The following is a 23,921-nucleotide window of genomic DNA, read 5'->3' on the forward strand; positions in this document are numbered from 1 at the left end:
ATTGTTCGTTGCTTAGGTAACATTACTCATACAATATTAGATTTCACGCAGATAAAGGGCTACGGCCCGGTACACATAAAAAGATTTTTCAAATCCTAAAAGATTATGTGCTACAGTTCAATTGATGGACTGTGGATGACACAGTCACCATGTGACTGCACTTCATCCAAGAACACCTGAACGGCACAGGGATTTACGCAAGAATCCTGTTCGTGGACAGCTCTGCGTTCAACACAATCATTCCGAAACTACTGCCATCTGCTGGTGGAGTTACACCTTCCTCACAGGCAGGACACAGCAGGTGAGGCTGGAGGACGCCACCTCATCCAAACACAACATCAGCACCGGGGCCCTCCCAAGGAATGCGTGCTCTCTCCACTAATCTTCTCGCTCTACACGAACGACTGTACCTCAACGCGCGCGGCTGTCAAACTCCTGAAGTTTGCAGACGACATTACAGTCATCGGCCGCATTGAAGACGGCGATGAGACTGCGTATCGACAGGAACTAGAACTGCCCTGTGTCAACCGTCAAGACCTGCAAGTTCCTGGGAACTAGTGTCTCTCAGGACCTGAAGTGGGAGATCAACATCAACTCCATCCTCAAAAAAGCCCAGCAGAGGATGTACTTCCTGCAGCTTTTGAGGAAGCACGGCCTGCCACATTGTTTTTGATGGGGATCAGATTTTGTAGAGCAATCTAAGAGGGGGTTCAAAGTACAATTAAAATCCCCACCTTTAATATTTAGGCCACACAATGAGGACAAGGCTGTCCTCATTAGGACCATAAATGCTGACTAAATTCAGTGTTCGGCAAATGAGCTTACCCTGAGCAATTACAAACATTTCATGGGGGTCATAAATAGTAAGCTGCAAAGGAATTGTTTTGTGGATAAGAATTTGTACCCACCCCCATTTGACTGATGATTAAGTTGCATGCCTTCTAAATTATAATAACAACCACTCAAAATTACGTTATTAAATAAGTTACAGCAGCTCAGTCTACTGTACAGCACGCCATTTGCAAAATGATGTTATTACCGACAAACACAATCCAAATCGTTGAACGGTAAACCCTTGAGAGGTTTCGGTTCGTTCAGTTCAGACTTACCACACACGACGGTTCAAATTGTTGTAATCAATTCTACATACACCCTGCTCTGGTAGGTAGAACTATTCCCAAATTTATAATTTAAACACCGACTTATTTTCTTTTGGAGTGACAGGATTTTCAATTATTTCTATGTCAGTTTAGGGGCGCTTGTTTACGCGCTTAGAAACGCTCGCCTGTCTGCTTCACCATCTTACCATCCGTGGTGAGAATGATCTTACCTGAATAATGTTGACGCCTTGATCGAACTGGCCATGTCTTGCTCGATGAAAAACAGAGACGGTCGCTGCCATGTTGACTGTGGCGTGACATATCACATGATGGTTCTTCTTCTTCTTTTTGTTTCTTGATCTGTGGCATCTAAGGTATACTGTGCATTACCGCTACCTACTGTGCTGGAGTATAGGTCTCATAGACATGAGTCTCCAGCTAGAACGTGCCTACGTGGCGGCCATGTTGGAGAGGTCAACGTTCTCATTGAAGGTAATCGATGGACACAGAAATTAAAAATAGCGCACACACACACACACCAAAAACCCTTGAAAGGGCTTCCCAGTTCCCTTGTCATAATTGTACGCCATTTAACGCAACCATTTTCAGCACAATGCACCGGTATCCTTGGTCTTTTGGTTTTCTTGCAAACTCATGGAATGTGCTTATGACTCTAACCTCCCGAGCTGAGCCTCAACCTTGCCACGGAACCAAAAATTGGTGTCTTCTTCTTCTTTTTTTCTTTGGTGTTTCTGGTAGTGTAAACACTACATGGCGTATTACTACCGCTTAGGTTATGTTCACACTGCAGGTCAATTCCGATTTTTTTTGCCCAATGTGACGTACAGAGGTTTGTGTGTCCCAATGATCCTAAGAGCTAAGTTGTCTGGGGCTTTATGCCCCTGGCAGCGTCACCCATGGCAAACAAGTCCTAGGTGAGGGACCAGACAAAGCACGGCTCCAAAAACCCCATATGATGAGCAAACTTATTGGATCGCGTTTTCCCTTGCCCGGACACAGGTCACCGGGGCCCCCCTTTGGAGCCAGGCCTGGAGGTGGGACTCGAAGGCGAGCGCCTGGTGGGCGGGCCTGCACCCATGAGTCCTGGCCGGGCACAGCCCGAAAGGGTATCGTGGGTCCCTCTTCCCATGGGCCCACCACCTGTGGGAGGGGCCATAGGGGTCGGGTGCATTGCAAGCTGGGCAGTGACCAAAGGCAGGGACCTTGGCGATCCGATCCCCGGCTACAGAAGCTGGCTCTAGGGACGTGGAATGTCACCTCTCTGACAGGGAAGGAGCCAGAGCTGGTGTGCAAGGTCGAGAAGTTCCGACTACATATAGTCGGGCTCGCCTCCACACACAGCTTGGGCTCTGGTACCAGTCCTCTCGAGAGGGGTTGGACTCTCTTCCACTCTGGAGTTGCCCACGATGAGAGGAGCCGAGCAGGTGTGGGTATACTTATTGCCCCGGTGGACGAGAGGGTAGCCTCCCTCTGCCTTCTGGTGGGGGGACAGGTCCTGACTGTTGTTTGTGACGATGCACCAAACAGCAGTTCAGAGTACCCACCCTTTTTGGAGTCCTTGGAGGGGGTGCTGGAGAGCGCTCCTGCTGGGGACTCCATCGTTCTGCTCGGGGACTTCAATGCTCACATGGACAGTGACAGTGAGACCTGGAGGGGCGTGATTGGGAGGAACGGCCCCCCCGATCAGAAGCCGAGTTGTGTTCTGTTATTGGACTTCTCTGCTCACCACGGTTTGTCCACATGTGCACTTGGCACCAGGACACCCAAGGTCGCAGTTCAATGATCGACTTTGTGGTCGTGTCATCAGACTTGCGGCCGCAGGTCTTGGACACTCAGGTGAAGAGAGGGGCGGAGCTGTCAACTGATCACCACCTGGTTGTGAGTTGGCACCGATGGTGGGTAAGATGTCAGTCCGACCTAACAGGCCCAAACGTAATGTGAGGGTCTGCTGGGAACGTCTGGCTGAATCCCCTGTCAGAAGGAGTTTAAACGGCAGAACTTCATCCGTGTCTCTGGGGAGGCGGGGGACATTGAGTCCGAGTGGACAATGGCGGCCGACCAGAACTGTGGCCGTAAGGTAGTTGGTGCCTGTTGGTGTACACCAGCGGTGAGGGATGCCGTCAAGCTGAAGAAGGTGTCCTATCGGGCCTTTTTGGCCTGAGGGACTCCTGAGGCAGTTGATGGGTACCGGCTGGCCAAGCGGAATGCAGCTTTGGTGGTTGCTGAGGCAAAAATTCGGACATGGGAGGAGTTTGACGAGGCCATGGAGAACGATTTCCGAACGGCTTTGAGGAAATTCTGATCCACCTTCGAGGAAATTCTGATCCACCCTCCGGCGTCTCAGGAGGGGGAAGCAGTGCACCATCAACACTGTGTATAGTGGGGATGGGGCACTGCTGACCTCGACTTGGGACGTTGTGTCTCGGTGGGGAGAATACTTCAAAGACCTCCTCAATTCCACCGACATGCCTTCCCATTAGGAAGCAGAGTTTGGGATCTCTGAGGCGGGCTTTCCTATCTCTGGGGTTGAGGTCACCGAGGGGGTTAAAAAGCTCCTCGGTGGCAAGGTCCCGGGGGTGGATGAGATTCGCCCAGAGTTCCTAAAGGCTCTGGATGTTGTGGGGCTGTCCTGGTTGACACGCCTCTGCAACATTGCGTGGACATCAGGGACAGTGCCTCTGGATTGGCAGACTGGGGTGGTGGTCCCCCTTTTTAAAAAGGGGGATCGGAGGCTGTGTTCCAACTACAGGGGGATCACACTCCTCAGCCTCCCTGGTAAGGTCTATTCAGGGGTCCTGGAGAGGAGGGTCCATCTGGAAGTCGAATCTCGTATTCAGGAGGAGCGGTGTGGTTTTTCTCCTGGCTGTGGAACAGTGGACTAGCTCGGCAGGGTCCTTGAGGGTGCATGGGAGTTTGCTCAGCCAGTCTACATGTGTTTTGTGGACTTGGAGGAGGCGTTCGACCGTGTCCCTCGAGGAGTTCTGTGGGGGGTGCTTCGGGAGTATGTGGTGCCGAACCCTCTGATACGAGCTGTTCGGTCCATGTTTAGTGCGCATTGCTGGCAGTAAATCAGACTGAGAAATGAGTTTCCTCCGCCGGGTGTCCGGGCTCTCCCTTAGAGATAGGGTGAGAAGCTTGGTCATCCGGGAGGAGCTCAGAGTAGAGCTGCTGCTCCTCCGCATTGAGAGGAGGCAGATGAGGTGGCTCGGGCATCTGATAAGGATGCCTCCCGGACACCTCCCTGGTGAGGTGTTCCGGGCACGTCCCACCGGGAGGAGACCCCGGGGACGACCCAGGCCTGGGAACGCCTCGGGATCCCCTTGGCAGAGCTGGAAGAAGTGGCTGGGGAGGGAAGCCCTGCTGAGGCTGCTGCCCCCGTGACCCGACTTCGGATAAGCGGAGGAAAATGGATGGATGGATGGTGACGTACAGTATATGATTTTTTTTTAATGTCAATATGAACAGGACAATTGAGATTTGTTTTCATATCCGACCGAGGCCTCTTTTATAGGTGGATATAAATTGGATATGTATCGAACGCGAGTGGATTATGTACGCTCACGGGACACGCATCCGACCCATGTCATCAAAAGACGACAAACGCCACAAAATGTCAACGAAGGAAAAAGCAATAGAAAACAGTCAGTGGTGAAAAGAAGATGCTGTAGTACTGATAAATATAATAAACTGTTGGCTCCAGTTGCACAAAAGCCTTGAAATCACCACAAATGCGTCATGGCAGGACCTATGCAAGGGGCCTTATTTACTTCCGGCAACACGGCACCTAGTGTTTGCACGCATGCGCAATGTTATGCCATGTTTTGTGCAAAGGTGATCTTTCATAATATACACCTGCCCCGGTTCCAGTACAACAATTCTGGCTATCCTCACTGCCAGTGACTTTGGGCTGGCCTCGGTTTGGTTGTAGGGAACTTCTTCACCAAACAGAATGATGTGGTGTCTGCCGAAATCAAGGCAGGGGCTTCAGCTTAAACGAGGAAGGGGTGCCCGAGCAGTTCACGATGAAATCAACGTTAACTTGACGGTTACTGATATTGACAGGTATCTGGTCCTCACCTAGCACAGGCACATCCTCAGGTCCCACACCCATCAAAGTCTCAACAGTCGAAGGCTGAAGGGGAGGCCTCAGGTCTGGGTGGATGACTTTGTAATAATGTAGCGACAGCACACTCCTTCAGGAAGCACTGTCCAAGACAGCACACACTTTTAGCTCGTAGAGGCGCATGGCTATACACATTTGACTGTTCTGGGCCTTGAGATGGAGCACTGTTGGTTCGGGACTGTCGCAAAGGGTACTGCTCAATTGGTGATGTCATGAACGGAACAGAGGATAGGACCCAAAAATGCACGACTCCAAAACAATTGGACAGTTTAAAAAAAGAGAGGTTTCATATACGGGCAGAGGTCGGTACACAGGCAGGCAATCCGAAAAAGGCAACAGTATCCAAAAACATGAGGCAAAAAGGCGAGGTCAATAATCGGAACAGGTCTAGTCTTACTGTGAGTCTTATTGAGAAACGCCTCCAATTGACCATATATGGAAGCAACAATCCCTTTAAAGATGTGGGGATTTCACTTTCATTCATTCATTTTCCGTACCACTTATCCTAACAAGGGTCGTGGGCGTGCTGGAGCCTATCCCAACTATCTTCAGGCGAGAGGCACGGTACACCCTGAACTGGTCGCCAGCCAATCGCAGGGCTCATATAAACAAGCAACCATTGTCACTCACATTCACACCTGCGTGGGGATTTCACTTCCCTCTCCAAAAGGGGAGGGCGGAGAAAATGAGTATCTCTGTGAGAATGACATTTACCCCAGCTGAAATTTTACTTTATGGGTTACAGAAAAAAAAATTGTTTGGAACAATTGTCACCAACAATGGGAAAAAATTGACGTGGGACGGTGGGAGAATTTAACCGCTGCTGTTAATTTTATCGATGAGATAAAAGAGCGGTCTCGGAAATAAGAAAACGTCTGACATCAAACTCAATCCCAAAAACATGTCACGACCCACAGACGAGAATGATCTTGAATTGAATGGGGAGGACAACCAATTATGGATACCCGTATTGCAAGAATTATTGAGGACACGCAATTATAAAGTATATGCAGCCAGCCATCCTCAACTACAGCTCCCATCGAGGCTTGCATGCATCCATGGTCCTATTTTGTAGAATTAATTAATGTATCATGCATTCCCATATTCCAAGCGATGTGGATCAAAGATTATTTGTACATTGATTGAATGAAATCCTTTCCTGTTCACATATCTTAATTTGTTGTGTGATGGTGCAGAGGGTATGGCTGCAATATGTTTGGGAGACCCTTGTTTAATTTGGGCTTTTGGGTGATGTCTTAATGGCAACTGGATGTAAATTGCAGCCAGGGAAATAGTTGCACACCGGCATTATTTGGTTTGTCGTTGATTGCGAAATGTCGTATATGTCTCCAGTCTCCTGTTAAAATGTCCTCGTGGCCACCAATCCCAGTGACCACAGGAGCTGGATACACAGTCGGGTGACTCTGGTGACCCTCTGAGTGCGTATTTGTAGTTTCACTGTTCTACCACAAGGCTTTGTGTGTACGCATTGTAAAAGCTGTGTATAAATATACGCATGTCCCCCACATATGTCTAAGTTGATCTATCCAGGGTCCGACATAAATGGTGGCTTGGGGCTACCACGCCTCTGTCCTCGGGCCACCGCCTACGTATAGATGCTGGCCTGTAAGATTTTCTCAGTCACCAAATTTTTGCCTGTCAAAAATGGGCCACAAGTGCATTTTCTGTTGCAGACTGAAATTATTTTATCACTGAAACATCCCATCCGAGACAATATGTTGTGATGACGCAAGGAAAAACTGCGAGCTAGATGTTCTTTTCCCAAATTCTGACTGTCTGTCTCAGTTCCAGATGCCAGTGTCCATGTCCAGTGATCTCAGCTTCTCCACGAGTTGTTGTGTGATGATGGTGTTAAAAGCCGAGCTGAAGTTGACGAAGAGGACTCTGGCATAGATGTTCCTGACTTCATAATCAGAATCAGAATCATCTTTACTTGCCAAGTATGTCAAAAACACACAAGGAATTCGTCTCAGTCAATTGACAGAGTAACTCGGTGAGTAACTCGGGGGGGAAAAAACTGAGCGGATTTGCGAAAGTTGGTGAAAGAGAATCCGGGGTAGGCTCCTTAGTGTTTAGCAAGTCTTCTCTTGTGTAAGTGAATCGCGTAATGTCTCCAAAGACGAACGAAAAACACAAAAACATCGACAATACCAGAGAGCACGTAACCGAGCCGTCCACATGGGTCGGCGCCATCTTGGATCATCCAAGGTGGGGCAGAATGGAGTGGAGTGTGGTGATGATTGCATCCTCCGTGGAATAGTTTGCCTTATCCGCAAAGTGCAAGGTCTCCAGGTTAGCAGGGAGGCAGGATTTTAGCATGACAGTCATGGGCCTGGTTGAATCTAGCAGATGCCGAACATAGTGGCAAACAGCAGTGTTGGCTCCTTGTCTCTGAAAAGTAAAAACTTTTAAAGCCATTTCAACCTCGAAAAGTACTTGCATCGAACAATTGAATATACCTTTTACACAACCTCAGGTTATTCCACACTGAATTAATGACAGAATTTTTTTTTTCCAATCAGTTGGTGTCCAAGTAGGTTGTCAACATACTGACAGCAGAAATGGTCACAGCCGTGGCCCAATGGTTAAGATCATCGCCTGCCACCGTGGGGGACCTAGGTTCAAAACCCCGACTGGACCATCCGCCAACATCCCCCGGACTCACGGCTGTGGTGTCCTTGAGCAAGACACTGACACCCCGAAATGCTCCCCGGGCGCTTCAGCTGCCCCCTGCTCCAGTGTGTTCCACTAACATGTGTATGTGTTCACTGTGATGGGTTAAATGCAGAGAACAAATTTCGTGTGCATGCATGCATGTTCATGACAATAAAAGATGATTCTTCTTCTTCTTCTTCTTCTTCCACCAGCTGACCTTTTTACTGGAACTAGTTAATGTGTAGTCACTGATGGTGTAGTGGTACACTCGCCTGACTTCGGTGTGGGCAGCGTTGGTTCAGTTCCCACTCAGTGACGGTGTGAATGTGAGTGTGAATGGTTGTCAGTGTCTATATGTACCCTGCGACTGACTGGCGACCAGTTCAGTGTGTAGCCCGCCTTTCCCCCGAGGTCAGCTGGGATAGGTTCCAGCGCCCTGTGACCCTAACCAGGATAAGCGGTGTTAAAAATGGGAGAAAAAAAAATACTTAGTGTTGCTTAGTATATAACCCATGGGTGAAACTGGTGTCTGGGACAAACTTTTTTCTGACTTTTCAGGGGGTCTTACTCTATGTACATTTCCACCAGGATTGGTAAGGTTTCGGCATGATGTTCAGGACCCCAAAAGACGATTTGAAATGTAAGAATTAGAATATTAAACACAGCAATTTCATGACAGCCTGGTGCTTGGGCCCAAATACATACAAATGGTGCAGGAATGGGGTCTCTAAATCATGAGATAATTGTTGACTGGTCAAGACATTTTTTTTAAATGTATTTACATTTTTTTTTATTTGTTGGTAGCATATGGTCACTATTTTATGGTGCCCTTTACAGCAACTTGTATGTGCTATATTTTTCTTCTCCTGGATACTGGATATGCAAGTATGTAATCCTACCTCCGGAGTGAGGAGGTGCAGGTTCATTTGATCCTGACTCCAGGCGGCAGCACCCACCTGCTCAGGTTTCTATCTCCCACGCCCAGTGGGAGGATAGGCCGATAACAGGGCAGATCGGGAAAGACAGAGAAGAAAACACATGGTGAACAGAGCCAGAAGCAGGGTAGCGTTCACTTTGGCTTATGTCACAATGACGAAGAGCGATGCCGAGATCAGTAAGTTCGGACAATATTTAATCCAACCCAAAGTGTTTAGCTTTTTCTTTTGTTTTCTTGAACATTCCTGGTGGTTTATGTCTCCCCATTACCTTTCTACTGGAATATTCACCATCTGACGCTATATTATTGATCAAAACCTATCCCTCTGTATCTGATTTCTCTTTTTTACAGACCCTGCAAACAACACCAATGTGAATGAAACCCCAACTCCCGCAACAGTAAGAACATTGAATACACTGTTATATTAACAAGTGCTGTAATAATATAGCTAAAATCACACAAAAAAAACACTACTATTACAACTATTATTATACTGATATTAATACATCAGACTTTGGTTTGAAAGTGTAACTCTTTGTACCTTTTCCATTATTGCCTGATGTTTCCTTTTTTGATCGCACTCGTTACTTATAACAGAGTTGGTTAGATGAAGAAGAGGATAATTTTAAAGCAAAAATGATGTGCTACGAACAAGGAAGCACGGGCTAATTTTCTGGACGACAGTAGGCATAAAAAGTAAAGCTATTTTTCTTATGTTGTTGTCTCATAAACAATAAATTTAAAAAAACCTGTGCTTTACTGTGTGTATATATATATATTCATTCATTCATTCATCTTCCATTCCGCTTATCCTCACTAGGGTCGCGGGTGTGCTGGAGCCTATCCCAGCTATCTTCAGGCGAGAAGCGGGGTACACCCTGAATCGGTCGCCAGTCAATCGCAGGGCACATTGTCTACTGTATCCCCAAAACAGCGGTATTGCTGCAGCTGGTTAAGCATTTGCTGGGATGGAAACCACTCGCCCAATCGATTACGACTCAACGCTCAGACCAGCATAGCAAGTACACCGTAGCTTTGGGAGGGTCGCGGGGCAGCGAGTTGTTTCTGCATCTCCCCCAGCGGAGCCTTTCGGTCACATGGACCAGTGAGCCATCAGTGTATTTTTTGTGACGTACCCACAAATCCCGGCCCCGCCTGTGTGGAGTTTGCATGTTCTCCTCGTGCCTGCGTGGGTTTTTCTGGGCACTCCAATTTCCTCCCACATCCCAAAAATATGCGTGGTAGGTTGATTGAAGACTCTAAATTGCCCATAGGTGTGACTGTGAGTGCGAATGGTTGTTTGTTTGTATGTGCCCTGCGATTGGCTGGCAACCAGTTCACGGTGTACCCCACCTCCTGCCCGATGACAGCTGGGATAGACTCCAGCACGCCCGCGACCCTAGTGAGGAGCAGAGGCTCAGATAATGGATGGATGGATGGATGTGCCTTGCGATTGGCTGGTGACCAGTTCAGGGTGTACCCCGCATCTTGCCTGAAGATAGCTGGGATAGGCTCCAGCACGCCCATGACCCTAGTGAGGAAAAACGGTACAGAAGATGGTTGGATGGACCACCGCTAAGAAAACAATTCTATTAAACTGAAAAAACAAACCCCTATACCTATAACCTTATACCTAACCCTATACTAAACCCCAAACCCCAAAACCCCTATGAAGAATAAATCAAATATAGCGGTGCAGGCACAGCAATTACAGGACACTTCTGTCAGTCATTGTGCATGCGAAACGGTGTCAATTCACTTGCATCTGTCCGCAGGCACACACCCCTGGGACTTTTTTTCTGGGAGTGGGGCCACTCACTTATTATGACTAATAACTCATGAATGTGCGTATTGCTTGGGTATCCCCTCACTCACTCTCTAGTCCTATAGACGTTTATAATTTACATAGCCAGTACACTTCAGTTGTACAGCCGGGTTCACGACCCTTGTCCTGCATGCTTCTTCTCCTGTCCTTGTCCTGTTCTATCTTGTCCTGTCCTTCCATCACAGGGTGTAGCTCTACTGCCCCATACAACAGTCATATCTAATGTGTCATTGTTATAAACATACTGTATAGGGACTTACTTTCTCATCTTCTTTACAGTTAGTGTTTTTTCTTTTGTCTTTTTTTTCTCACTCCTCTCGACTCTGATTCTCAATAAAGATCGGACTGCACTTATGTAGTGCTTTATCTACACTATCACAGTGCCCAAAGCGCTTATCAAAGCCTCACATTCACACACACATTCATACACTAATGGGCGGTTGCTGCCATGCAAGGCTCTGCCAGGCCCACTCGGAGCAAATTAGGGTTCAGTGTCTTGCCGAAGGACACTTCGACATGCAAACAGTCGGAGCCGGAATTCGAACCAGCTACCCTTCGTAGTTAAGTAAGTTAGCGTCAGAACCAGAGTCAATTAATACAGGTGTATGAATTTCTTGATCAGGAGAGTGTCACTTTAGGAAGAACCCGTGTAGGGTCTTCCTTAATGAAATTCAGACTCACCTCTCCCGGCAACTTTGATGTGACAGTTGCTCACGGAATGACCCAACTGACCGCAGTAGAAGCACCGCCCTTCCCTCAGCCGGCGTTGACGTTCCTCAGGGGAGAGACGGAACCTGCCCAGTTGCATGGGTTCATCCGTGGGGACGCTAGCCAGTGGGTTGAGACCGGAAACAGGGGATCTGCCTTGATTTGGCTGGTCACCGAGGCTCATCCTCCAAGTGCGCGGTGACGCAGCCCTCCGCCGATCTCCATCCAGCTTGCGATCCAAAAGCCTCTTGTCGATTTTTACGGCGAGAGCGATGAGAGTGTCCAAGTCGGTCGGCAGGTCTAGCGGGACCAAATGATCCTTGACGGCGGGGGATAGTTCTTGAAAAAAGGCATCGAGTAGCTCCCGATTATTCCAATGACTCTCAGCTGCTAGAATGCGAAACTCAATCGCGTAATCTGACACGCTCCGCTTGCCTTGTTGTAAGGTGACAAGGGAGCGAGCTGCCATCACGATCTGGTGTGGAAAATTGAAAAATTTGCTCCATAGTCTTTACAAAAAAAGCCCATGAATGACACGCGGCGGAATTGCGGCTCCATTCAGCAGTAGCCCACGCCTCCGCACGACCAGTCGGGTGGGAAATGACGAAAGCGATTTTTGCCCGCTCGGTGGGGAAGGTAGCTGCCTGCAGCTCAAAGTGGAGTTCGCACTGAGTGATGAACAGCTTAATGTTCCCAGAATCTCCAGAGAACCTCTCCGGTCGAGAGAGCTGTGGGCAGACAGCAGCGGAGGTGGCAGGTGGCTGCATGGTGACTGCTTCACATGGAAATGTTGGTACCGTGGCGGTATCGGGTGTGGTTCCTTCTCTTGAATCATTTTCATAAGAAGTTCAAACTGTGAGGCCACCTGTCTCATCATATTGTCCTGATGCCTTGACAGTCCCACATGAGGCAAAGAGGCGAGGTTGATAATCGGAACAGGGTCAAATCTTACCGTGAGTCTGTGACGTGGAAACAAGGAATGCTGGAACGCGATGACAAGGTACAACGAACTGGCGACGAGAGGGAATGAGACACGAGGTTAAATACAAGGGGTAATTAGGGTGAACGAGGCACAGGTGGTGAAGATGCTCACAGGAGCAGGTGCGTGTGAAACAGGGGGAAGACAAAAACCGGAACACACACCCATGACACCTTACTGTTTGCAGTGGTGATGGATAGGCTGACAGATGAGGTTAGACTGGAATCCCCGTGGACCACGATGTTTGCAGATGACATTGTGATCTGCAGTGAAAGCAGGGAGCAGGTGGAGGAACAGTTAGAAAGATGGAGGCATGCACTGGAAATCAGAGGAATGAAGATAAGCCAAAGTAAGACAGAATATATGTACATGAATGTGAGGGTTGGAGGGGGAAGAGTGAGACAACAGGGGGGAGAGATAGTGAGGGTGGAGGACTTGAAGAAACAGGTCCAAGGTTGAAACGGGTGGAGGAAGGTGTGAGGTATGTTATGTGACAGAAGAGTCTCTGCTAGGATGAACGGCAAAATTTATAAAACAGTGGTGAGGCCAGCCATGATGTAAGGATTAGAGACAGTGGCACTGAAGAGACAACAGGAAGCAGAGCTGGAGGTGGCGGAAATGAAGATGTTGAGGTTCGCTCTCGGAGTGACCAGGTTGGATAAAATTAGAAATGACAGGGACAGCCAAGGTTTGGTGTTTTGGAGACAAAGTTAGAGAGAGCAGACTTTGATGGTTTGGAGTAAATAGTGAGTATATTGGTAGAAGGATGATGAGGAGGAACTACCAGGCAAGAGAGCTAGAGGAAGACCAAAGAGTAGGTTGATGGATGTTGTGAGGGAAGAAATGAGAGCAGTTGGTGTTCGAGAGGAGAATGCAGGAGATAGGCTTACATGGAAAAGGATGACGCGCTGTGGCGACCCCTAAAAGGACAAGCCCCTTCGGCTTCCGCCTTCTCTCTCTCTCTTCTCACTCTCCTCAACTTCATGCTGAAAGTTACATAAGCCGCGGCTCTGCCGTGCTGCGCAACTCCTCCCCCCTTCCCCTTTTCCTTTTTCCATGGCACGCAAGCGACCCCGGACCACGGCGGCGGCACTGTCCGATCAAAGAAGCCGGTGGCTTCGATTTCCCAGCCTTGATCTGTTGGCATGGCCCCCCAGGAAGCCACACCTGGCACCCTTACCAGTTATGCCCGCAGTTGAGCAAGAGCGGGGCCTAGAACAAGTTTGAACGGCAGGAAGAGTTACGAGTGCACCCCAACGGGACAACAACATTTTTTTTGCATCTCTTCTGTTTTCACTTTTTGTGCATCTTCTCCTTCAACTAAACTTGCCTCCGTTCCTCCTGAGACAACTGAGAAAGACCAGACCGTTGTGAGTAAAACAGTCCAGTGAGTACTACAACGTACAAATTGCTGCATAGTGGGCTGGGTTAAAGTTAGCGAGCTCACACGAGTCCTAACTTTACTCTCCCTCACTATGCTTCAACTAATTTCACGCTCACATTTTGAGTCCAGCCACACAAGATATCCTATTGTTCTTTACGTATGCCTATTTTCTTTCTATTACCATTATTTTTCTCCTTTTTTTTTTTTTAAGTAAAGTCCCTCTGCATTGTTCCCTATAGTTCCCCGTAGATTTCATTGAAGTCCATTAAGTTTCGTCCTTTGTGTGTTTGAGTGAAATAGTAAAACCGGTGTAATCAAGAACTATTAATTTTTATTAATGTAGCGAGCCTTCTAAGTACTGAGATTGATTGAGGTTTTTCGTCACTTTTCCTAAATTTTATGAATATAAAAAGAGACGTGGTGCCCTATACGAGACAAAGGTAGTTTGATTGTAACGGTAAACGTACGTATTTCTCATTAGAATCAGGGTTCCCTTTTAAAGAGAGGGAATGATTTAAAATAGCTCAAAAGTTTATTGTGTAAAATTGGAGAATTTTCCTATGAAAAGTGTGCAATTTTTGAAATCTGAGAATTTTTTTAATCTGTTGAATAATTTGACGTTGGAATGTTTGAATCGGTCAAAATTTGGTGAAGGAAGAAGGGATTATGTAAAATTTCTTTAATATTGGAATTGTGAAAATTTGGGAACTTTACTGTGTAAATTTGGGGAGTGGAGGAATTCTTGGAATATGGAAAATTGTTCAGAATGAGGTGAATAGTTTGAATTTGGAGTGGGAATTATGGTGAAAAAGTGGGCGAAATTACAATAAAATAAAATAAAAAATTGGGTGTGGAATAACAGTCCTGGCACCATTAACACAATTACTGTACATTTTTTTTAGATGGTGAATGGGGTATTTGTGAACTGTAAACTATGATCATCAAAATTATGAGAAATAAATTCTTGCCAGATTTTCTCATTTCACTGGCAAATTCCTGCCAGTGAAATGAGTCTGTAATGCAAGATTATTATTATTTTTTTTAAATTGCCCTCCTACATATCTCCACACCCACCCGCTGTCTTTGGTCTTCCCCCTCAATCCTCCTTACTGTACAACCTACTCGCCATGGGGTTTCTAGCCTTTAGCTACTCTGTCCCCTCCCCTCCCCAACCGACATGAACAATATCTCCCCCCGTTCACATCTCACCTAAAAACTAATCCGTTTGTCTGTTAGTTTGTATGCAAGTCAGAACAGTCTGTCATAATTACATTAAATATTTGGATGAAAAACATTTATAAACCATAAATATAAAATAATCAAATGAAAATAACAAAAAAAGAACAATTCCTCACCTTTACGCCTCTGGTTGGTTTGTACATGGAAGGGGTGTAAACTAGTTCAATGCATGCCATTCGTAAAGCAGAAAATGAGCACACAGTACATCAATTATTACACATTGTCTTTTCTATGACAAATGTTGGGTTGGAGCTTCATATATAAATAGGCTTTTTGTCTTCATATTTATTTCTTTTTTATATCCCTTTTAGGAATTCAAAGCAGAAGCATCGGACCAACGAAACTCTTCAAGAATCGAAGTAGTTTCCGTGACAGAGGAAGATCTCTCCACTGTTGAGACCCCAAACACAATACATGTCAGCCCCCTGGGTAGTTTAAAGATGAGCTCACTTTCCAACGACATCAGGAAACCCGCAGACTCCCAAACGGCATCAAGTCCAACCATGCCAGTTACCAACGTTCAACCATTTATGAATGGTAAGGCCTCACCGAATGTCAATTACAATATTTGTTTTTGTTCTGTCTGGGTTGACATGGCTCTGCAACAACACACTCATCAGTGTCCCTGGTAAGTCTTTTCAGGGGGTCCTAAAGAGAAGAGATCTTCAGACAGTCCAACCTTGCTTCAGGAGAAGCAGTGTGTTGTTTTTTTTTGAGAAACTGTTTGACAGGGAGTATTGGGTACATTGATACGAGCCAGTTGGTTCCTCGACAACTAGTCTCAGAGTTTTGTTTGAATTGCAGGTAGTAAGCCAGATTTGTTTCCAGTGGGGGTTGGACTCCACCAAGGCTGCCCATTGACATCTACTTGTCATGAACGGAACAGAGGATAGGACCCAAAAATGCACGACTCCAAAACAAATGGACAGTTTAAAAAAAGAGAGGTTGAATAGACGGGCATAGGTCGGTACACAGGCAGGCAATCCAAGAAAGGCAACAGTATCCAAAAACATGAGGCAAAGAGGCGAGGTCGATAATCGGAACAGGGTCAAATCTTACTGTGAGTCTGTGACGTGGAAACAAGGAATGCTGGAACGCGACGACAAGGTACAACGAACTGGCGACGAGAGGGAATGAGACACGAGGTTAAATACAAGGGGTTATTAGGGGGAACGAGGCACAGGTGGTGAAGATGCTCACAGGAGCAGGTGTGTGAAACAGGGGGGAAGACAAAACCCGGAACACACACCCATGACACTACTTTGTTTCTAACCTTTATGGACAAAATTTCTAGAAGCAGCCATGGCGTTGAAGGGGTCTGGTTGGTGGTCTCTGTTTTGGTCTCTGCTTTTTGAAGATGATGTTGGCTTTTAGTAGTACTTTTGAGGTTGGTATCACCAGGATGTGATCTTCAACTCTCACAGGAGTGGGTCACTGCTGAGTGTTAAGTGGCTGAAATGAGAATAAGGACCTCCAAATCTGCGGAAAATGGTCCTCAGGATGAGATCTTGTCCCAAGTGAAGGAGTTTAAGTATCTTAGTCGCCCTGGTTAGTGTTTTGGGAATGCTGCCCCTGGAAAAGGTCCAGAGCAAGACCCAGGACACACTGAAGAGACTGTCTCTCAGCTGGCCAGACTTTAGGATTTATTCTGAAGAGCTGGAAAAAGTGGCTGGTGGTCTCTCCCATTAGGCTGATGTCCCCGTGACTCGACCCTGGATAAGCAGAAGAAGATGAATGGATTAATAAAACTACAGCTGACAGAGAACAACATCACATTGAAACAGAAATATCCTACATAATCCCATATCATGACGGGACACCAGCTAAACTTAGAGAGTGCTTGTTTGGGTTGTGTGTTGTGTCAAATGTAAATTAACTGCAGACAGGTTGGCAATGCTGTGTCGTTGCAGCATTTCCTGCTTGTCCAAAAGGGCCTGACTCAGTTGAAACAGGAATTTCCCTGTTTTAAAATGTGCTTGCACCCACAGTCCTTGTCTTCTGGGTTCTGCTTGCCCAGATCATTCTGTAAATGGGATGCAAAGCAACCCAACAAATAGTTAAAGGGATGTCGACCAACGTAATGCAGCAATGTGAATCAATGGGTCCATATACACAAGGGAGAGGTTAATGCAAACAAATGACAAACAGGAGAGGCACAAACAACTGCGCTAAAGATAAAACATTGTATAAATCCTTCTGTTGTATTTCAACAATTCTTATTCTAGGTGTATATATCTCTGTTATTGAACACACAATGTTTATTTATTGCATCGTGTGCACATCATATCCTGAAATGTAGAATTTTGAGTACAGGTGTTTATGATAATGATGTCGGCCCACTCAGAGTGACAATTATTTATCATCTTTATTCAGGTTAGTGTGACATGTAGGTTGTTACTGAGAGCTAGTTAAGGGTTACCTTTTTATTCAGTCAGTCAATCTTCTTTCAACAGAGGATGATTTGGTGAAAGGCTGGAAGAAAAGCCTCCTGGCCCATCGCATGGAATTGATAATTGCTACGTGTATCATAATGGTGTTTACTCTTGTTCTCGGTATTGGGCTTGGAGGTAAGCAACTTGCCATGTTCTACTTCTTTACTTCTTTTTCTGCATAATTGTTTTCAACTAAACATTAAAAAAAAATGGATTTTATATATTTTTACTGAGACTTCTTTCCCCCTTAACAAGTAAACTCACCAATTAGAAACTTCATTTTGTATTTACTTGGGTTGTCTTTGAGATATTAGAATTGGCTTGATTAGTTATAACTCAGTTTTAACAATACTTCTGTGAGGTTCAAACCACCTAGAACATTTACTAAACAATAAACAAGGAAGGAAGACAAGAGATGGTTTATATACTCGCGAGGAGAACGATGAGAGTTGTTCGCAGTTACAATCTCCTACCGCTCTGAACACACTCTGTCGATCCCTCTCTTTTTATTTTCTTAGGGCGGTTCCTAGTTACACAGCTGTTGCTGCTATAAAGTTGGGGGAGCACATAGCAGCAACATGTAAACAGACTCACAGACAACTTCAATACACATGATACAATCAACAATATACTCAATCAACATTATACTGCTAAATACATGCTTTGAAAATACTATAAGAGTAAATATGGGAAAACAAATGTACATTTATTGTAACAACTTCTTCCAATATATTTTATACTGTTGGAAAGCCTGTTTCTTTCCCCTTTAAATGTGATGCCCTGTTTGTAGGGAACATTCCATTGTGGGATGATTAGCACAGCCAAGTATAATGCTGTAAAAAAGTATTTCACCACTCCTAATTTCTGATTTGCCTTTTCATCACACTGAAATATTTCACACCAGGAAACCAATTTGAATACGTCACAAAGACAACCCAAGTAAATATAAAATGCAGTTTCCAAATGATGATTCTATTTATTAGGGGGGGAAAAGATAACTGCCTGGCCCTATGTGAACAAGTAATTGCCCCCTGAACCTAATCGGTTGTGCCACCCTGAGCAGCAGCTACCAAAATCAAGCAGTCATAGCTGGTGATGATAATGAAGTGACCAATTATTAAGACAACCATAACAGTCCAGTTACGACCTGAGGACTGCTGCTGCTACCCCCGAGAGTGCTAGAGCTTGAGGGGACGAACTGATAGCTGGTTGTTCGTCTGCAGGATTTTCTGGTAGTCAGCAGTATTGCTTGTTCCATTAAACACAGAGGGCCGTCCTTGTCCTCTGGCCAAGACCATCACACTGCCATTGCCATGTTTGACGTTGGTATAATTTTATTTTTTATTTTATTTTATTATTATTTTTGTTTTAATTGAATGCTCTGTTAGTATTACTGTCAAGATGTAAGAGGCTGCACACCTTCCAAAATGTTCAACTTTTGTCTCATCAGTCCACGGAATACTTGCCCTAAATTTTAGCCCAAGTGTTTCTTGGAAAATATGGGACAAGCCTTTGTCTTCTTTATTTGTCAGCAGTGTTTTTTGCCTTGGAACCCTCCCAGGGATGCCATTTTTGCCCGGTGCCTTTCTTGCGGTTACTCAACCACATGAACACTAAGTGAGGCCAGTGTGGCCAGCGCTTCTATGGATGTACTGTAGCTCTGAGTACTTTTGTGACCTCCTGGATGAGTCGTAGTTGTAGTCTTTTTACCACTTCTGGGAAGGTTCGCCACTGTTCCCAGTTTCCTCCATTTTTGGATAATGGCACTGACCGTGGTTCACTGGCATCCCAAAAGTCTTGAAAATGTAATGTAATTGTAATTTTTTTTCATTTGTGATTGAATTTATTTTAGATCATAGAATCATGTGATTTTTTTATTTATTTATTTATTTTAGATCTTGTAGCCTTTTTCAGTTTGTCTGACAGGTACTGTTTACAGTAAGGGATTTCTTGAATCAAGAAAACCTGGCCAGTGAAATGAACTCCAAAACAAAACAAACAAAACAAAAAAACAGCTCGATTCATCAAGCGGGTAGTTTGGCATTACTTTTTCACATTGGGCCAGATGAGGTTCACCTCTTTTTGAACAAGTGCGTGAGAAAATAGTCCAACAGTTTATGGACAATGATCCTCAACGTACAATTGCAAGAAATTTAGTGATTTCATCATCTACAGACCATAATATCATCAAAAGGTTCAGAGAATCTGGAGAAATCACTGCATGTATGCGGCAAGGCCGAAAACCGACATTGAATGCCGCTGACATTCGATCCCTCGGGCGGCACTGCATCAAAAACCGACATCGATGTGTAAAGCATATCACCACATCGGCTCAGGAACACTTCAGAAAACCAATGTCAGTAAATACAGTTCGGCGCTACATCCGTAAGTGCAACTTAAAAATCTACTATGCAAAGCAAAAGCCATTTATCAACAACACCCAGAAACGCCGCCGGCTTCTCTGGGCCTGAGCTCATCTATGATGGACTGATACAAAGTGGAAAAGTGTTCTGTGGTCCGACGAGTCCACATTTCAAATTGTTTTTGGAAATTGTGGATGTTGGAAGAAAGAGGAACAGAACCATCTGGACTGTTATGGACGCAAAGTTCAAAAGCCAGCATCTGTGATGATGTGGGGCTGTGTTAGTGCCAATGGCACGGGTAACTTACACATCTGTGAAGGCACCATTAATGCTGAAAGGTACATGCAGGTTTTGGAGAAACATATGCTGCCATCCAAGCAACGTCTTTTTCATTCTGCACGTGTTACAACAGCGTGGCTTCGTAGAAAAAGAGTGCGGGTACTAGACTGGCCTGCCTGCAGTCCTGACCTATCTCCCATTGAAAATGTGTGAAATAGTTATAGTTTGATAAGACTCCTGTTAGCAGTCTGATAAACCCCCACTGCTGCTAGGATGAACCCAAAAGATTTTACTCAATCCCTCCGTTAAGCAGGTTCCTCTTTAAGTGCACACAATCTGTGATGTTCATCTAAAGTACATTTCAAATCAATAAAAATGATTTCATAGTCTTGAATTTTTTCTCCCTGTGTGTCTGTAGTGGGTCTGAGCTGTGTTGGGAGGTTTCGCTGTGACTTTTCCTCTCAGTGCATCAGAAGCTCTGCACAGTGTGATGGAGAGGTGCACTGTGACAATGGAGCGGACGAGCTTGGCTGTGGTGAGACACACACCCACCACCAAGGGCGCTGTAAGGGGGAGAAAAGTGATGATGATTCTGATGTCCCATGACTGACAGTGGCTTAGGCATTGAAGTGGGCCCTGAAGGGACTTTTTTTTTTTTGGCCCCAAATCCCTCGGCCACACATCACTAGGCATACCTGTCTTGGGCCTGATTTACCATAATCCAAATAGTGAGCGCAAAACTTTGCTCTAATACTTGTAGATTGCGCGTACTGTTGGTGAGCATGTTATGTTGCACATATAAACAAACAACCATTCACTCTCACTTTCACACCTACAGGCAATTTAGAGTCTTCAATTGAAGACCCACCATGCATGTTTTTGGGACGTGGGAGGAAACCGGAGTACCCGGAGAAAACCCACGCAGGCAGGGGGAGAACCTGCAAACTCCACACAGGCAAGGTCGGATTTGAACAAGGGTCCTCAGAACTGTGAGGCAGATGTGCTAACCAGTCGTCCGTCGTGCCTCGCTGTTTTGCATTTTAATAATAGTATTTGAATTTAAATAATAAATGTTATTCTTTAAGTACCGTACTTTTCAGGACACTCAGAGATGCTGTATAGACGTTAAAATCAGAAACCAAGAAAAGGCATACTGTATGTTTTTGGAGGGAGTTTCAAGACAGCTGGAAGGTGGGGAGGGGCAGCAGAAAAGGAACGTAAAATCAGAATCATCTGCCAACTATGTCAAAAACACACAAGGAATTTGGGAAGAGAAATCTGAGGGAAGGAGCTGGAAGAGGTAGTGACCAAGATGTGGAGGGTCCAAGAGGATTTTGCATGCTCTTGTCTTAGTTCTGGTAGCGTGCAAGTCCTCAAGGGTGGGTAGGGGGGTACCGTCGATTTTTTCGGCAGTCCAGTTTGTCCGTTGAAGTCGGAGTTGGTCCTTTTTTGTGGCAGCTCCAAACCAGACTGTGATGAGGACTGATTCAATGACTGGTCAGGTGGTTTCTGAATAGTGTCAATTTTATCTTGTGAAAGAAATTTGAAGAATGCAAGATGTTGTAAATGATTTGCCGGTAAATGGTGACAAAAGACAAAAGCGAAGACTCACAAACAAGCCTGAAAATGGCTGCAGGGAAGGTCTTGTAAATGTCGAGTGAGGAAACTCAGACGTGGACCATGTCAGTGGGCTTCAGACAGCCATAGACTGTAAAATTTTGATTTTCATTCAAGCATTTAGAATTATGTTTAATGGTAAAGCTTGCGGTTTTCAAACTGCTAGCGAGATTTGAATGTAGCCTCACATCTATACCCGCCCCCTCGCAACTCTCCCAAGAAATGCCCCCAGATCCCCAAAAAAAAAAAAAAGTTTGCATGTTCTCCCTGTTCCTGCGTAGGTTTTCTCCGGGCACTCCGGTTTCCTCCCACATCCCAAAAACATGCATGCTAGGTTAATTGAAGTCTCTAAATTGCCCCTAGGTGTGAATGTGAGTGCGAATGGTTGTTTGTTTATGTGTGCCCTGCAATTGCCCGGCAACCAGTTCAGGGTGTACTCCGCCTCCTGCCCGAAGATAGCTGGGATAGGCTCCAGCACGCCCGCGACCCTTGTGAGGATAAGCGGCTTGGAAAATCGACGGATGGATGGATGGAAGATAAAGTGCTCGCCCGGCTGCTTCAGATTGCACCTCGGTCGCCCGCTGGCGCACCGACTGCCCCCCTGGAATTGGCCTGAAGGAAGAGACCGGTGCGTCACGCTCACCTTCCGTTACATAGTGCACTTTGGTCGGCTGCAAACGTGCAGTGTTATCTTGCGCAGCACACCGAGAGATGTGGTGAGACACACGGCCACCACCAAGTGGTACTGGTTTGATGATGGATTATTTTGGAATGTATAATCAATTAAAAATATCAGAAAGGGGCCATAACACCAATTTACCTGATGCCCGAGTGACAACGGTGACGTCGGCACCAGTGGTTGCAGCCATATGCAGTCGTGCATATAAAATAACTGTAATTTTTTTTTTTCTTGAAACCTGTTACATTTAAGATGAAAGTCTACACACCAGTCACATTGATTATTTATTCCATATTCATTACTGGAGTGTATTAAAATGGGCCTAATCTGTATCAGCGCAAAAACCTGTGGCAAGCAGGATAAAGTCAGGGTAAAGTGTATTTTTGGTAGACACGAGCAAGCAACATTAAAACTAAATCTTGACATAGTCTCTCACCTTGAATAATGTAATAATAAAATGGAAATGTAATGTAATGTAATAATGTAATGCAATGCCAGCTAATGCCACACACAGCGGCTGGAATAAGTATATAACACGTCACGATTTTTCTCACTAAATATATTTCCAAAGGTGCTATGGACATGAAATGGTCACCAGATGTTGGGAACAACCCAAGTAATCCATACATACAAAGAAAGTAAAACAAATACAATCAGAAATTAAGTTGTGTGTAATAATGTGAAATGACACAGGGAAAAAGTATTGAACACATAAAGAAAGGGAGGTACAAAAAGGCCAAGACAACACCTAAAATCTATCAATAATCGAACAGCAATCCAGCCCCTTGTCAGTGCAAATGAATATCAGCCAGTTCAGTCCTAATTGATGGCCTACAAAATGGTCTCAATGCAAGTTGTGAGTCAAGACACATCAGCAAAGAGCTCTCTCAAGACTATCGCAAACCTTTTGTTCCAAAACATAATGATAGCATTGGTTACAGGCGCATAACTAAGCTTCTGAACGTTCCAGTGAGTACAGTTGGGGCCATCATACCTAAGTGGAAAGCCAATCATACCACCATAAATTTGCCTCGATCAGGTGGTCCCCGCAAGATTTCCGACAGAGGAGTGCAAAGAATAATAAGAAGAGTTGTCCAAAACCCAAGGACCACTTGTGGTCCAAAAGAACTGGAATTAGCAGGTACTGTTGTCACAAGGAAAACAGTGAGTAATGCACTCCGCCGCAATGACCTGTATGCACGCTCATAACTCAAGACCTCATTGCTGAAAAAAAAATGCATGTCAAAGCTTGTTTAACGTTTGCTGAACAACATTTGGACAAGCCAGTTAAATACTGGAAGAATATAGTCTGGTCTGATGAGAGCAAAATTTAACTCTTTGGATGCAATAATGCACACCACATTTGGAAGAGAAAGGCCACTGCACATCACCCAAAAAACACCATACAAAAAGTGAAGTTCGGAGGTGGGAACACGATGGTGTGGGGCTGCTTTTCAGCAAATGGTACTGGTAAACTTCACATTATTGAAGGAAGGACGAATGGGCAAATTTACCGAGACATTCTTGACAAAAATCTGCTGCTATCTACGAGGATGATG

The 23,921-nt window shown here is 45.5% G+C and overlaps 2 protein-coding genes across 4 annotated transcripts in view; one reads left to right on the forward strand and one right to left on the reverse strand.

Annotated features, from left to right (window-relative positions):
- ccdc93 (coiled-coil domain containing 93) overlaps positions 1 to 1,484 on the reverse strand; it is a 66,758-nt gene extending 65,274 nt beyond the window's left edge. For all 3 annotated transcript variants that reach the window (XR_009791033.1, XR_009791032.1, XM_061791677.1), the window contains exon 1: positions 1,331 to 1,484. Coding sequence is in view for 1 of the 3 variants with exons in the window: in XM_061791677.1 (XP_061647661.1) it covers positions 1,331 to 1,402 (72 nt within the window). In the remaining 2 variants the exon portion in view is untranslated. The remainder of the gene's footprint in view (positions 1 to 1,330) is intronic.
- Positions 1,485 to 17,522: 16,038 nt separating this feature from the next.
- tmprss3a (transmembrane serine protease 3a) overlaps positions 17,523 to 23,921 on the forward strand; it is a 31,161-nt gene continuing 24,762 nt past the window's right edge. Inside the window, exons 1-2 of the mRNA XM_061793648.1 lie at positions 17,523 to 17,559; positions 20,485 to 20,601. Of these exons, the coding sequence (XP_061649632.1) occupies positions 17,523 to 17,559; positions 20,485 to 20,601 (154 nt within the window). The remainder of the gene's footprint in view (positions 17,560 to 20,484; positions 20,602 to 23,921) is intronic.

The sequence above is a fragment of the Phyllopteryx taeniolatus genome, chromosome 12, assembly GCF_024500385.1.
Source record: "Phyllopteryx taeniolatus isolate TA_2022b chromosome 12, UOR_Ptae_1.2, whole genome shotgun sequence".
NCBI classification, from domain to species: domain Eukaryota; kingdom Metazoa; phylum Chordata; class Actinopteri; order Syngnathiformes; family Syngnathidae; genus Phyllopteryx; species Phyllopteryx taeniolatus.